This window comes from Phragmites australis, chromosome 9 (genome assembly GCF_958298935.1).
Source record: "Phragmites australis chromosome 9, lpPhrAust1.1, whole genome shotgun sequence".
NCBI classification, from domain to species: domain Eukaryota; kingdom Viridiplantae; phylum Streptophyta; class Magnoliopsida; order Poales; family Poaceae; genus Phragmites; species Phragmites australis.
In genome coordinates this window covers 35555449-35571504 of record NC_084929.1, presented here as the reverse complement: position 1 = coordinate 35571504, position 16056 = coordinate 35555449, and the positions used below count along the sequence as shown (strand labels likewise).

The window sequence follows — 16056 nt, the reverse complement described above, 5'->3', positions numbered from 1 at the left end:
TCATTGCTGATTTGGAATAGTATGTGAAAAATTATTGTTACATCCCTTCATCTCCATTATTATGTGACACTAGCAAAGTATTTGTATGTTGTAACAAAAATATTAAACATGGTAACATTAAACACATCTTTAATATATAAAAATGTGGATACGCTATGACAGCGTTGCTGAACGAATACGTCAGGAGTCATGCTATAGTTTGATTTTATATGGGATCTAAAAAAATGAGGAGTATATTATATACTAATTTCTCTCCTAATTTATTATTTATTTTTATTAGTAAAACGAGTTCTACATTTGTAGCCGGTAATGAGACGGGAAAGCTAGAGAAAGAGAGTAGATAGCAAATGTGAATAAATTATTTGAATTTAGATATTTCTATTAGATAAGAGAATAGTAAAAAGAAGAGGTAATCTGAGAACTAATTCATATTTTATATAGTAGAGATAAGGTCTGCAATGAGATGGACAGGTACTTACAATACCAGATGTATTTGCTAGCTCGTGCGGAGTACAACACATCATAGTTCCAGCTACGTCAGCTGCTCATATTTGTCTAGAGCGACCTCAGCATGGAGTGGATACGTGTTTGGGTAGTGGGATGTTTTTAGATAAGATTTTATATATATATATTTAGTTAGAGGACGAGGGATATGATGATTCCTATAAATAAATATTTCTTTAGATACTTATATGAAAAGTTCTTATAAAATTTTCTGAATGTAGCTATCTTTACTCGAGATGTGAGAATAATAGTATGTCTAAAGTACTATAATAGGCTCGTTTCGAACAAACATTTTAAATCATATTATCATTATTACATGGATGAAATATTTCCATCCTATCTTATCCTCTAACCAATTATTACCCAAGGTAGTCAAGGGCTAGCTGGGGATGTTTTATACAAGTTTACGCGGTAACAACTTTCTGTGCACGAGCTAGTTAGTTTAGTAATGTTCTTGGAACATAGAGGTGCTAGAGTCACAGGTTACAAATTTCCATTTTCAATCAAGCTAAGCTCTGATTGGAAGCTCTGATTGAATTAAGTCAAACACCTGATTTTTTCCTCGCAGAAAAAAAGTAGGAATACTGGTGTTTACAAGTCAATCACCTGATTTTTTTTTTCTTTGCGGGGAATGGATGAACATCCTACGGTTGAAGCGCACACGTCTTGAAAGTTTGCAAAAACCTTGTGGACCAAATTGGCCGTTCACCCAAAACTCTTATGATTGGATAGAGGTTGGAAGGAATCATAAAGGGGGGAGATCCAAGGACACGTGTTTACATTGCTTAGCAACAGATCATGAGAGCAATCACAGTGTGATAAAAAATCTTCCTACCTGCTAGCAATCATTGTGGAAGCATATCTTAACAAAAGCTTCAGCTGCTATAAGTAGTAAGCTAATAAAATATATTATCTCTGCAATGCTATTATCATCTGACTCTAGATCACACTCGTAATACTGTATATACAAATATTATATTATCTATCATAACTATCATCATCTGATTCTGGGTTCCACTGCTAATATCGATTTGGACAAGATAAATCGCCCTTGCTCTTAGGGCTTGCTTACTCTAGCACAAATTTTAAAGCTAATTCCACGGTATGGATGGTACAAATGGCTACTTGTACAAGTGAAAAAGATCACATTGGATTAACTATGTAACATTGTGTAAGTTTCACATTTGTGAATAATAAATGTTAGAAATAGAAGTAATCTAAGCCAACAACCGTCCGACAGTTGCTCATTGAGCAACTATCCAACGATTGTTCTTATCCGTTAAGCAACAGACGTTCATTCGAGCTCATGAACGGACACCCTTTCATCATATATCATTATGTATATAAATACATCTCAATCAATGAGAAATCAAAATTGAACCTCCTTTCCACTCTCTACTGTTATTAAAAATTCATACTTAATAATATGACAATCGATGGCTTTGCTTTGCCACGTCTGTGATGCCATGCAACAACCAAACTTTTCTCAAAGAAATGACCTCAAGCGAAGACGGCGGCTTGCGCTCCCGAAGGCGGGAGCCATGCCAGCAGTCTCCCCGCTCTCTCCAGCCATCCAGCTCGCCGCAGACTCCTCCACCATCCCCTTCTCTTCGTCTCCTGTCTCAGGCGCCAAGCTGTCAGCGGCGCCGTCGTACCGTGCTTCGAAGATCACTCGAAGCTTTCCGGCGAGAAGCATCTCCCTCCCCCTCCCCCCCCCCCCCCCCCCTCTCGGCGCAGCTTCCCCGAAGTTGTCTTCGGCACCGCGCCGCCGTCGACCAGGGCGACCAATACCCTGACACCTTCTACTTGCCACACTGCAGCTCTTATGCCGTCGCAGAGACCCTTGTGACCGCCTTCACTTCCCTTCTGTCGCTCTGCGATTACGGCCACGTCGGCGTACGTGCAAAGGTGACGACGGCGTCGACGTTGTGAAAGCAGCGACGCCCCCCTCAATCGGCTCGGTTCGCTGCCGTAGGCCGCCGTCTCGACGTAGTGCGCGTGAACGCAGCGCTGCCCGCCGTCGAGCGCGATGACGTCGGTGCTCCGGCTGACGACGCACAGGTACCGCTCTGGCACCTTGACCACGCCACGGTCGCCCGTGCTCACGAAGCACGCGCCGGCTCTCCCAGGCAGCCTCGCGCAGAACACCTCGCGGCTCACCGACGGGTGGCCGAGGTACCCCGACGCGTTGCTCGGCGAGGACACCCATATCTCCCCCTCCACACCGTCCTCCACCGGCTCGCCGGTCTCCTCATCCACGACGGCGATCTCGATCTCCGTCCCCTCGTTTACCGCAGATGACGGTGGAAAAAGCCTCGCCGACGGCAGAAGCTTCTTGTAAGACGGGAGGTCAGAGCACGTGCTCCGCCACGCGGTGGACACGAAGGTGCAGTTCTCCGCGAGGCCGTAGGACGGCGAAATGGACGTGGCGCGCGAGCCCATCGCAACGGAAGGCATCCACAAACTCGTCGGCGCACGACTTGTAGATCGGTTCATTGATCAGGATCAGGTTTCGCAGGCTCCCGAGCTGAAGTGACTGCAGCCGCCGTCCGTGCGCCGAGCGGCCTCGCCTGAGCACCAGCGGCAGCGCGAACGACGGTACGGGCGTGCATGTCGCCCTAAACTCAATGATGAGCTCGATCCAGAGGGTGGCTTCCGGACAAAGGCGTAGGGGGCGGTGAGCACGCACGTGGCGCCGGCGACGACGGTGAGGAGCAGGAACATGAGGCCGCAGTCGTGGTACTGCGGCAGACACGACACGACGACGCTGCCGGGGGGCAAGTCGTAGGCCTTCGGCCTTCCTAGCTGTCCGCACGTTATGGACCACCGAGCCCGCGTGACCATTATGGGCTTCGAGACGCCCGTCGCGCCGGAGGTGTACTGGATCAGGTAGATGTCCTCCGGCCCACGGCCCACGTACCCCACCGCGGCTCCCGTCCCATCACCGCCTTCCCGCTCCAGGTCGTCGACGGCCAGCCAGTGCATGCTCCTCAACATGGTAGCCAGCCGGCCGGGCGCTTCGGCAACGGAAGCAGCCGGCTTCATGACGGAGTCTATGAAGAGGGCGTCGGCGAAGGCTGCCGCCGGCCTCGTCTGCGACACGGCGCGCAGTAGGTGCGCGGGGCCGAACCTGGCCGGGTGACGCGGTATGACGGGCACCGCCATGAGCCCCGCGCGCTGACACGCAAAGATGAGCTTGACGGGGTGGAGGCCCGGTGAGGCGAGCACGAGGATGGTGTCGCCACTGCGGAGGGTGCCAAGGAGGTTGCGCGCCATGCATTCGACGGCGGAGTCGAGCTGGGAGTATGTCAGTGCGTGCTTGCAATGACGTCTCACCACCGGCGGCCTCGTTGTCGTCGGCCCAGATGAAGGCTGGTTTGGCGGCGAACGCTGGAAGCTTGGCCATACGGCGAGGTACCGGTCCACCACCGGCTGGTCGGGGTAGCACGGGGTCGTAATTAATTCTCGCTGCACATGGCCGCGTTGCTCGTCTTCCTCCCGAGCTAGGTAGTGCATGGAATGGAGGCGCTGCGCATGAGATGACGCCTGTGCGACATGGAGTATTCCTCTATTTATATCGGAGGAGAGGTGATCGATGGCAATAAAATTTGTCTCCCTTCCTTAAAAAAATGGCAATGCTGTGTTTGTCTCCTTTCCTTCAAATTAAAACAATGACAATGGAAGTTGCCTCCCTTCCATCTAAAAAATAACAATGCAATTCGTGCAATCCCAGTCTGACAAGTTAGCATCGCGACATTGCATTATTCATGACTAGTTTTCTGCAAACTATATACATGTTGGTGACGTGGATGAATGCAAAGTGCAGATTGCCGACATGCATGCAGATTGGATGAGGCAAAATGTGCTTGTTCTTTTCTCCTTGGGCGTAACCAATCAGTGATGAATATCTGAGAGCATACCCCCTGCCAGTTTAAGTTATGCATGTCAATCTATGCTCATGTCAAAAACACTCTCTCCGTTTTTTAATAGATGACGTTTTAGAGTTAGGCACAAGTATTAATATAAATAATAAAATGACCAGGTACAGCGTGTCCTGGCCTGCTGCTGGTGTTTATCCGTTGTTGGCGCAGCCGGTAGGTTCCGGCCGTCCAGGGCCACCTGAGATGTCGACGCCGCCGTGCTGCGTTGGCTTGCAATGGCATTACGGATTAACTGATTATTACTACAACGACCACCTAAAAGAAGATTACTACAACGGCAGCAATGGCGGATAAGGAGCCCAGCAAGGAGAAGACAACCACAAAGATCCAGGCGATGCCATGGAAATTTGAGCTGGGAAATTTCTGCATTTCGGTGAATCTGCACACAGGAATTCAGAATTCTGACCCCAACGAGCACCAGCAGACCATGCCAAGCCGCACGAGAGATGTAACACAAAACAAACTTGCTGCAAGTGAGCACTGCAGAAACATTGACGAGTGCTTTTACAGTACGCTTGAATCTCTACATGTAAAAATCACAGAGTAGCCCAGATCCAAAATTTTCATGTTTCCAACAAAATAACTAATTCCAGCTGATACAGCCCGTACTTGGATCTCTGATGTACCAGAACCGCTGTCACTGAGCTGGAGTTCAACAACAGGGCACAAGAATACTGAAGGGCTCAATCAGGATTCAGGAACTTCGGGCAATACATACTCCACTTTACTTGCAAACTATGATCCAGAACAAACGTCAGACAAAAGGTCAGTTGTCGTATGTTATTTGTCGACGCAGATAAAAGAAATTGAACATTTCCTGGCACATATTCACCATTGTCACCTGTCATGCTGCATCACACAGTGCATGGAAATGTTGTTCTTTCTACTCCATGTACTGTAGAAACAAACATTGTCCTAATCATTAACAGGCATAATATTTTATGATTCTATCTTGATAGCACAACACATATAGCTTACTCTCACAAAATGTCATGCAATAGAGATTACAACATCAATAATCTTGACCACGACAAGGGTTCACTGAATAAAATGTGGTATTCGACAGTCAATACTACTATGCTTTTTTTTTCCCTCTGACTCATTATATCATGGACTCTTTCGCTACCTTCCACCTCAGATCTTATCAGGATGCACTCGGCAAAGAAAAAGTCGAGAAGAGACCCCCACCCCCCAAATAAAAACAAATATTTCAATTCTCATAATGCACTCTCTTTCGGAACAAAGATGTCATGTTCTTCCGGCTGATCATACAAAATGTAGTTTTGTGAAACTCGTTGTTATAGTTTTGTGATAGTTAGGTGCAAATAGTTGTAGTTTTGTGAAATTTACTCAAGTAGTTAACTCAGAGCAAGTGTGGTCGTGTTCCTAACCTGCAACTTCAATTGGTGGATTGCAATAGTATCTCTTATTAAAGCTCTCAAGAACAAATCCCACTGGGATATTATGGTTTCCAAATAGAAACATACTCCATATCTTCCAAGTTTAAAGATTCAACCACACCATACGTTGCTAGTTCATTTCAACTGCAAAACAATTCTGAAAATGCTTCAACAGGCAAATCACGTATACGCATGCAGTGAGAACAATTTTTTCTCACTAAGTAATGAACACCAGAATGCCAGTGAACGCCCTTAGAAGACTGGATTCTTGTGTTTAGCATGCTCTTAACACATTTATTACAGGTAAACTACAGCTGAACAGAGCATTTTTATCTGCGTTAGCCATTAGAAGACAGATTCTTGTGTTTAGCATGCTCTTAACAAATTTATTATAGGTAAACTACAAGGATGGCGCAAATCCAGGGGGGTTCTTAAATCCTACCAACGAAATACAATGTAAAGAACGGCTAGCCACGATCTTCACAAACTCTTAAGGCAGATAAACAACACAAACCAAATTGATAACTTAGATAGTTCCCACCAAGGAACTCATTTACAATGCTACACTTCTGTCTTCTTCGCAGATACAGAACAATAATGTGCAAAGCAACAACGGATTCACGGTGTAACCATCCATCTAAGACCAAGTAAGTAAGCAGAAGTGATACCAGATTCACCCCATCCCTGGAAGCATCTGAAGGGGGTCGATCATTTGGAGGCCAGTCTGTTGCTGTTGCTGTTGCTGCTGTTGATGCTGATGCTGCTGTAGCATAAGCTGCCCATTAGGCGCCGGGAGTGCAATAGGTCCGACAGGGAAGGCCGGCGCCGGCTGCGGGGCCTTGGACTCAATGAGCCGCCACATGTACCATGCCCCCACGGAGCGGAACGGGCGCCACCTTTCGCACAGCTTCTCCATCTGCGACGGCCGGGGCACGTCCTCGAGTCTGTAGAGCATCTGCACGCCCTTGCGCACACCGAGGTCGGCGGAGGGGAGCACATCGGGGCGCGCAAGGGAAAAGATCATGAACATGTGGACGCTCCAGGCGCCGATGCCCTTGACCATGGTGAGCATGGCGGCGAGGGACCGATCGTCCATGTTGACGATGGAGGCATCGGACAGGATCCCGGAGACATACTTGCGGGCGAGGTCGTGGAGGTAGGACGCCTTGCGCGGGGAGACCCCGATCTGGCGGAGCTGGTGCGGGGTGAGCGCGAGGACGGCGTCGGGGACCACGCTGGCCTCGCCGCCGAGGAGCGCGAGGAATCGGGAGTAGACGGAGGCGGCGGCCTTGAAGGCGAGCTGCTGGTAGAGGATGGATCGGGCGAGGGAGTGGAACGGGCGGTGCGGGCAGTGGAACGCCGGGGGCTCGTGGGCGTCGATGACGGCGGCGAGGGTGGGGTCGGCCGCGCGCAGGTGGCGGATGGCCGCGGCCACCTCGCCGTCGGCGGACAGGGGGCGGCCCGGGAGCGACAGCGCCGGGCGGGGCTTCTTGGGCGGGTTGGAGGCGGAGGGGTCGGAGGAGAGGTGGGCCTTCTTGGTACGCGATGCGGCGGCGGGGGCGGGCGGCGATGGGGAGGGAGGCTGGGGCTTGAGCTGGGAGAGGGATTGCTCTCCCATGGGGGAGGAGGAGGAGGAGGAGATGGCCTCTTGACTTCCGATGGGGGGTGGGGGTGTTTGTGGTATTTTGGAGCTGGGTCTGGGAGTGAGGTGGTGGTGGTGCGGTTAGGCCAACTGGAGAGGGACGGGTTGACATTGCCGCTATGCTTCGAGTGATTTGTTTTGCTTCTCCATAGGGGCATGTAGCGACGAATTCAAGAAAAAAAATATTTAATATTTTTTTATTAGACTAAAGATTTACATGCCTTACTTGTTGGGTTAAAAAAATATCTAATAAACATGGTATATATAGCTGATCATTAGAAAATAAAAATTTACTTGATATCCTGTGCACCCCGAGCTCCAACGTGGATCCGCTCCTAGTTGGATGTAGACAAGATTGTGAACAACTATCCATTATTGTTAGTTATAGTTTTATCTAGCTGGATTTGAGTCTGTTGATAAGTGATAAAAGCGGGTAAATCAAATATATGTCTTAGTATAATGTATAATAGAAGAGTTTACGTATCATACATTGTTTATGAAAGATCAGAATTGGAAGATGACTTTTCTTAGCTCGAATCAAGGTGCCGTGAAATCGGAACATAATGATGGCAATTGTGGCGGCAGATGTGGATGACGCTATAGGAGCGACAAAGATATAGAAACGGTATTGCTCACCCACAGAGGTGGGAAGGTGGCCTCTTAACTTGTTGGCTTATCCGGACTACACTACAAGAGTAACCCGATGAAAATTGAGATGTCTTTGGCACTTTGTAGACTCTCCGCTCATGTAGCTATAAGTGTAGTAAGAAATAAAAGGTGATTGTATATGATATATCCTTTATTTACGAGGGAGGCAATATTATTTTTGGTACGCATTTTTAGTATGCAAGTTTTATGGTTTGTTGCGTTGTTTCTTAATTGGATCTGAGATGGTGTGCACTCCACAGTGGAAAGGTGTCAATACAGGCTATACTTGCGTGTAATAGGTGCTAAGTTTCTTTTGATATGAGTTGGACACGAAGACTTTAAACATGTATCTATAGTATGTAGTATATACAGACAATTCGTTATGATGTTTCTTAGTTGTATATAAGGTGGTGTTAATGATGACAGGAAGGTGCGGCTAAGAGTTACCACATGTGTAATAGGTGCTAAGCTTTTTCGTGTATTTTTTATATGGAGATTTTAAAAATGTAATTATAGTGCGTACTCACAAGATCTGTCATGTCGTTTAAGGTGATGTGTAATTATAAAGAAGCAATGATTGGAATAAATTTGTCAGTAAGTTTGCCAACACCTAGAACATATAGAGGTGTTTGTTGTGAGTTACAAAATTATTACGGATGAATATAGGCCATTTGGGTTTGAGGCCTTCTAGATGTGTTTAATTGAATGTACGAGGGTGAATAGAAGAGGGTTATCTCAGTTTTTAGATATTTGTTTGGTGGGATGGGCGGATGTGGTGGGCAAGAAAAAGAAATATACCGTGAGGAGGCTGGATGGGGAGATTTGGAAAAATCGGCCAGACCGAGCCGTCATGTTGGTGGTCATTTGGTGCTTGTTGTAAGTGCATTCGTGTTTTTTAATTTAACTCTTGATTTTATTTAAAAGTACATAAGTGATCTAAAATTTCTTAAATTTTTTATGAGTAACTTAGAGGTCTCTAGCAACCTATTTTATTTGGTTTGATCAAAAAATCTAAGCCAATATTTTATTAATTTTTTTCAAATAAATCTACTTTTATAACTTGTAGCGATTTTTAATGCCTCAAATAAATTTTTAAAAATCATGGAAAATTCACTAATATTCTTCTCAGGTGATGTACTATTTTTTTAAAATGTTTCTAACCCTAAGTTATTTGGTGAAAAAAAATAGTTTCTTTATAATACTCTATTATATGCATTTGTTTCATTTTATATGATATTCTTTTTTAATTAAATTTGAATTCAAATAAATTTAAATATGCATAAATTTATTCAAATGATGCACAATAAAAGGTAAGATCATCAAAAGATTATCATAACCAACTTAGCTTATTCAATACATCTATCCAACCAAACAGAAAATCGTCTCATCCTATCCGCTATAATCCTACAAACCAAACAAAAACTTATCACCTCATTCATTCAAATCAAACAAAAATATTAGATTATTCTATTAAAAAATAGAGATGAAATTATTCTATCTAACCTCATCCTCTGCCCAAACATATCCTGTTGAACTGATCTATCAGGGCCCATGGCAGCCTATAGCTCTGTTGGACCAACCTATAATTCTACTGTATGAGAAACAAGATCTTTCATTCACGTGTTTGAATGAATAATCCTAGAGAGAGAGAGGGAGAGTAGCACCAAAAGTGGTAGCGTGGCCAGCTCACCGCACACAAGACGGCCAAGAGAAAGCCGAGCAAAACAAGACACGACGAAGAAAATACCCCTCTCCTCCCCTGCGGTCTTCCCCCGTCCGTCTTCCTTCCCCCTCCAATCAACCCGGTCTCTCTCCCCCCGCGGGATCTCTCCCGCCGCTCCTCAATCCGTGGATTGATCGATTCTTTTGTCGAAGTAATGCTATGTTCCTTGGATGGATTCCCTTGCCTCCATTCAGTTTGCCGTGGATTTGTGTGCTGCATGGTAGCGCTCTACTAATCCGAATCCATTCATCCTTGGTTTGATTAGGTTCTTCTTCTCCTTGACCACAGGACTTCTTGGTACCCAATTAAGGTGCGTTCCAAAAGCATTTCCGGTTTAGGATGAGCTTCCGGGATCAGGAGAGCGGCGGGGAGGATGGGGCACGGTCGTCCTCGGCGTCGGATTTGCGGAAGCCGCTCATCAACACCGGTAGCTGGTACCGGATGCCAGTGGCGGGGGGCATGGGCTCGCGGCAATCTAGTCTGATGGAGCGGCTAGGCTCCTCCGCTTACTCGCTCCGCGACGCCTCGGTTTCCGCCGTGCTCTGCACGCTCATCGTGGCGCTCGGCCCCATCCAATTCGGCTTCACCTGTGGCTATTCTTCGCCCACCCAAGATGCCATCATCTCCGACCTCGGGCTATCCCTCTCCGAGGTGAAGTGTCCCCTTCAATTAATTATCTCACCGTTTCTCAGTCCTCGTTGATGCCTCTGCAATGCTTAGCTTAACTTGTGTTTGGGTTTCTCATCTCGCGTGGCTGCAGTTCTCCTTGTTTGGGTCTTTGTCGAATGTCGGGGCCATGGTGGGCGCCATCGCCAGCGGCCAGATCGCGGAGTACATCGGCCGCAAGGGGGTGAGACTTTCCTCCCGCTTCTTCTATTCTAGATCACTACAGTTGTGCGTATGTAATGCAAGAGAAAACTAGTCATGTTTTTGATTGCCCATAGGCCTGTAGGAGAGTGAAAAGGTGACAGCTTCGCTCCTAAGAACCTGGACGGTTTTGCTTGTGATCATTTTCTGCTGAAGTGAGATTCACTACTGCACTAATCGATGTTCTTTCTTTGGTTCTCTTGTAGTCTCTCATGATTGCCGCAGTTCCAAACATTATTGGGTGGCTAGCGATATCATTTGCAAAAGTAAGGTTTAGTTACCATGCTTTTTTTCATGCTCTTGCATTTGGTTTACTTTTTCCAATGTGGTAGTAACATTAAATGCTTTATTTACTTCTGAATTGGTTTATCCAGGACTCCTCCTTTTTGTTTATGGGCCGGTTGCTTGAAGGATTTGGAGTTGGTGTAATATCCTACACAGTATGCAGCCTTTTTCTCCTCCCTCTTACTAAACAAATTTACTCTATACATAAATAGTGGCATTCTTGATGTTCTGCCATCTTCCGACTTGTCATTAATGAAATGCAAAATTGGTACCTAGGGAGAAAACAATGTAAAATATTAAGGTGCATTGATATTTTTTCAAATGGGAAAAGCCTGTTTTTCATAAAGAAATAATATTTAGAAATTCATACACAGGACAATCACAAGCTCCAACTAATTGGATATAAAGCATTCTACTGTATTGGGAACACACTGAGCCACATAACCTGATATGACGAAACAAAACTTAATAACAAGTCAAACTTAAAATATATAAATCGGTGAAGATTTACTCGTGAAATTAAGATATTTCCTTAGGCTACATAATTCAACACTGTTTATGAGATAGACAAGGGAAACAAGCTCTGACTCCTTGTTCGGAATAAATATAACATGCTTATTCAATGTTAAAAGTGACTAAACTAGCCTATACAAATAACTGAAATTCTATAACTACTTGTGGCTGCTGAGCTGATTTTTTATGTATATTTTTCTCACATGTTGGATAGTGAAGTTCAGACCTTCATTTAACCTGAATGATATTGAACTTCGGTGTTTTTTCCTTGCATAACAATAACATAGACAGGTAGAATTTCAATTCGTGCATACCACTTGCAGAGTTGCAGGTGCAAGTTTTTTTAGATAGGGCATTCAATACTACTTTTTTTTAAAATGCCACATGTTACTAGCTTCGTTGCATTTGCATATGCTTTGGTGTTTCTGTGTCCAATGCTATTTATCTGATTGAAAATTTTGTTTCATGGTCTCAGGTACCTGTTTATATAGCAGAAATTGCTCCGCAGGACATGAGGGGAGCTCTTGGTGCTGTCAATCAGGTAGCTTTCAATAGTGAACAATAACATTATATATACATAGGATGTCTTCTGGTCTGTCAATGTTTTTGCCAAGTTCAAACCAATCCATAATTTCTTTTGCAGCTCTCTGTAACAATTGGTATATTGCTGGCATACTTGTTTGGCATGTTTGTTCCCTGGAGAGTTCTCGCTGTTTTCGGTATGACAGGCAATTCTGGTCCACTGGTTTAGTTTGAAACAATAATATGCTACATGGAACCAATCAATTGGTCAAATTTCATGATCAGTTGATAAAATAATATTCCTAACTATTTCCGTTAATTCGACATCTTTAGGCATATTACCTTGTTCAATCCTGATACCTGGATTATTTTTTGTCCCCGAATCTCCAAGGTGGCTGGTAAGTGTTCCATGGTAGTATCTTTTCTTGAAGTTAATAGCAGGACCTAAATAAAATAGATTATTATTTCAGGCAAAAATGGGGAAGACAGAAGATTTTGAATATTCACTGCAAGTCCTGCGAGGATTTCAGACTGACATCACAGCAGAAGTAAATGAAATTAAGGTAATCAATAGCGCATTCTTCAGTTTTATTGCAATCAAGATCTACATTTGTGTTGTTGTTAATTTTGTGCTTTATGTCACACTGGTCAAGTTGTCAATGGATTGCTCCCAAGTAGTATGGGCTCCTGGGGATTTTCACTTATTTTGCAGCATAGTGTAGCAATAGGAGATCTGAATACATAATTCTCCACCTTGTTTACGCAGAGATCAGTAGCATCATCAAGGAGGAGGACAACAATACGGTTCGCAGATATCAAGCATAAGAGATATAGTGTTCCTCTTATGGTTAGTAGCTTGCTGTTAACTACTTTGTGTCTACAAATTAATGTTCAATGTTTTGCTTATTGGCTTGATTTTTTAGATAGGAATCGGTCTACTCGTACTGCAGCAACTAAGTGGTGTCAATGGTATTCTATTTTACGCTGGAAGTATCTTCAAAGCTGCTGGTATATTCGCAGGACATGATCAATCTTTGTGTTACTAGTTTGCATTTCAGAACTCCGATGCTAAATTCGTCTTCAATTTACGCATGCTCATCTATATTGTTGCTTTGCATATTTTGAAACTCGGTCAGAAAATGAAAAACTACCTTGTTTCTGTGTGATTTATGTTTGTATGGAGACCTATCTCAAGACTGCATTTACTACCTAAAAAACAATAACAATTCACTAGAACGTAGACCTCATCAAGTCTGATATTTTACACATTTCTCTACCTGAACAGGTATCACAAACAGTAATCTAGCAACATTTGGTTTGGGGGTTGTTCAGGTACCTTTATCTTATCTAAGTTACATCCATGTTGCTCAGATAAACTTTGAGCAGATGTGGGCTTGTTATTGCATATTTAATGGAATCTAATAATTTTAGGTAGTTGCTACTGGAGTTACAACCTGGTTAACAGACAAAGCTGGTCGACGGCTTCTTCTCATTGTTAGTTTCCAAATTTTCATCACAATTTTTAATGGGCATGCTTACCCAGTTACGTTAATGGTTAACCGAGCTGTTCTTTTCAGATCTCTACTACAGGGATGACCATTACTCTTGCTGTTGTTTCTGTGTCATTTTTTGTGAAGGTAATATCACTTAAAAAGCCTAATAGTAGCATGCTATGGCTTGTTGTGCACTCTAATATCTAATTAATCAATCAGTATTACTTAGTTTCTATGATGTTATCATTCCTTTCTGAAATATTTTTGCTTCAATTCTGAATCAGGACAACGTAACTAATGGTTCTCATTTATACTCTGTAATGAGTATGCTTTCGCTGGCTGGACTTGTGGTTAGTTGCAGTATATATATGTATTTCTTTTTCATCTTGTTGACTTTTGAGAGAAGCTTGTTTAAGGCATTATCTTTTGCTCTCCAGGCATTTGTGATTTCATTTTCTCTTGGCTTGGGAGCCATTCCCTGGATCATAATGTCTGAGGTATAGTTTGCTCTTCCTCACTTCTAATATTAAACAGCGCTTTAATTCAATTGTTGCCTCTGTTTTATCTTATCAATTGTTATGACTGTCACTTGACACTACTGTTACCGGTTGTGAATTTCTTACATCCTTTCTGTTTATCAAAGATTCTGCAACCCCAAGTCAACAACCTCTTCCAGACGCCGTTTCTTTTCAAAATTAATTAAAATAATGCAATCACCCTTGTTATTCGTCAACTAGTTGTGCTTTAAATTGCACAGGAAGCTGCATTATTCATTCTAGCCTGATGACTCTATTCATAACTATACCTAACTCTAATTACTGCAATTACCTCATTTACTTTACCGGTATGTATTTACCTTTTGTTCCTTCAGATTCTTCCTGTTAATATTAAGAGCCTTGCTGGAAGTGTTGCAACCCTCGCAAACTGGTTGACAGCATGGATCGTTACTATGACCGCGAGCTTGATGCTGAACTGGAGCAATGGAGGTCGCTCTATTTCTCCCTCCCCTCCAAAGCATGCCCTTTTTTTTCTTGCAACGTTGTATCTCATAAATCATAATATCTTCTTTTGATCAGGAACCTTCGCATTCTATGCTGCGGTGAGTACCATGACCCTCATTTTTGTGTGCTTGTGGGTGCCGGAGACCAAGGGAAGAACCCTCGAGGAAATCGCATTTTCCTTCCGCTGAGGCCACAGGTTCAGGTCAAACGGTAGGCATCAGGATCAAATTCTGGGAACCATTTCGACGCTCGTTTGAGCTCCAACGGCAACAGATTGTTCCATGTGCTATCGAGTCGCACCTCTGGGACGTTAAATCCATGAATTCCGCTGTAATCTTGCAGCCATATTTTTTTTGTATGTATCATGCTATGTTTATATATGTACCATATGATGTTGTAGCTATAGGCAAGTGTGGTTATGTATGTACGATATGGTGTAATAGTAGCAAAAGGCACTGAACCCTTGAGTGGTAGTGCCCGGGAGAGCAATTTGTTGATTGCATTGAACAGCTATGTCCGGTGAACAGTGGGATAATGTTGATGCATTCGGAATAATAAAATTTTAGCAAATCTCTAATACCGAATCCTGAACCCAAAACTCAAACCATGATGGGCCACGTCGCCTGCTTGACTAGAGCCGTTAGATCATATACAGTACGGATCTTGGAGCGTATGACAGCAAAGGAGCTGTGCTGGCGGTTGTGGCTGTCTGGTGTGCGTGAGGCCCTTGGGCGGCCAGGACTAGGACGCGTGGGCTGAGAGCACGTGGGCTTGCAGAGCTCGGTTGAGGGCAGCAGAGCGGTGGAGCGCTCTATAGGATTTTGTCTAGCCCCTCTAAGCTACATTATATTTGTTTCTATTTTATTTATGGTTCTTATCCTCATGAAACTATTTACCTAGTCTTCAAATTTACAAGTTATGAAGAATTAATACTGATCATAGTTCTATAAATTATGATTCTATCTTATGTGTTAGTGTACACTCTGTACTAGTATGATAATGATAGTATGGACTGTATAGTATTGATAGTTCTATTTATCTGCTATTCCTGTGTGGTGGTACATTTTTCATCCATAAAGAATAATCATGGTTCTATTATGTGTCTTTATATAATGGCTTATGTATTACTTTATTTTTTCTTTGGTATCACTTTCAATAAACGCGTGAATCCATCTACAAAAGATTTGGATGATGTCTTGTACTCTTGTACACTTATTACAATTAGTCTAAAATGTTATCATCTCTATTGAGATAGCAGTAATATATCTTCTACTCTTGTACACTTATTTCATTAATTTCTGATTTTTTTATTACAGATAAAGAAAAGGAAGAAGCAACAAACTCTTGGAAATAAAAAGTATGCATGAATGACGTATTGGATTACATTGTTGTCACTATTTATTCAACTATCATAGTATTAATTAATCACTGATCTGCTGCAAAGAATATTGAAATCAAATGGAATAGAATTTGCATCATTCCTAACTAAATATATGGAAAACGATAGCCTGTTAATA

The 16056-nt window shown here is 43.6% G+C and overlaps 2 protein-coding genes and 1 pseudogene across 5 annotated transcripts; 1 reads left to right on the top strand and 2 right to left on the bottom strand.

Moving 5' to 3' along the window:
- Positions 1-2172: 2172 nt before the first annotated feature.
- LOC133928204 (uncharacterized) lies at positions 2173-4020 on the bottom strand (annotated as a pseudogene).
- Positions 4021-4894: 874 nt separating this feature from the next.
- LOC133929477 (DNA-3-methyladenine glycosylase 1-like) lies at positions 4895-7522 on the bottom strand. 3 transcript variants are annotated; one of them, XR_009911600.1, is made up of 3 exons: positions 6514-7522; positions 5837-5989; positions 4895-5340 (listed from the first exon to the last, which is right to left on the bottom strand). XR_009911600.1 is itself a non-coding variant. In XM_062376244.1 (2 exons), exon 1 carries the CDS (start codon positions 7461-7463, stop codon positions 6519-6521), a length of 945 nt encoding a protein of 314 aa, XP_062232228.1. In that variant the 5' UTR covers positions 7464-7522; the 3' UTR covers positions 4895-5340; positions 6514-6518. The 3 variants fall into 3 exon arrangements, 2 of the variants coding, with proteins under 2 accessions (XP_062232228.1, XP_062232229.1); XM_062376244.1 differs by lacking the exon at positions 5837-5989; XM_062376245.1 differs by lacking the exon at positions 5837-5989 and having other exon boundaries at positions 4895-5286.
- Positions 7523-9809: 2287 nt separating this feature from the next.
- Positions 9810-15116, top strand: LOC133929476 (sugar transporter ERD6-like 4). Of its 2 annotated transcripts, none has more exons than XM_062376241.1 (18): positions 9810-10009; positions 10147-10509; positions 10619-10708; positions 10932-10991; positions 11100-11165; positions 11999-12064; positions 12167-12242; positions 12379-12443; positions 12516-12608; positions 12812-12892; positions 12969-13053; positions 13331-13377; positions 13477-13539; positions 13623-13682; positions 13823-13888; positions 13976-14035; positions 14410-14524; positions 14615-15116. In XM_062376241.1, exons 2-18 carry the CDS (start codon positions 10198-10200, stop codon positions 14725-14727), a joined length of 1518 nt encoding a protein of 505 aa, XP_062232225.1. In that variant the 5' UTR covers positions 9810-10009; positions 10147-10197; the 3' UTR covers positions 14728-15116. The 2 variants fall into 2 exon arrangements, with proteins under 2 accessions (XP_062232225.1, XP_062232226.1); XM_062376242.1 differs by having other exon boundaries at positions 10124-10509.
- Positions 15117-16056: the final 940 nt, after the last annotated feature.

Coding starts and splice junctions, on each gene's coding strand:
- LOC133929477 (XM_062376244.1), bottom strand. CDS start 7,463: ATGGGAGAGCAATCCCTCTCCCAGCTCAAGCCCCAGCCTCCCTCCCCA.
- LOC133929476 (XM_062376241.1), top strand. CDS start 10,198: ATGAGCTTCCGGGATCAGGAGAGCGGCGGGGAGGATGGGGCACGGTCG. Junction 12,243..12,378: donor GAGAGTTCTCGCTGTTTTCG/GTATGACAGGCA, acceptor CGACATCTTTAG/GCATATTACCTTGTTCAATC. Junction 13,540..13,622: donor GTCGACGGCTTCTTCTCATT/GTTAGTTTCCAA, acceptor TGTTCTTTTCAG/ATCTCTACTACAGGGATGAC.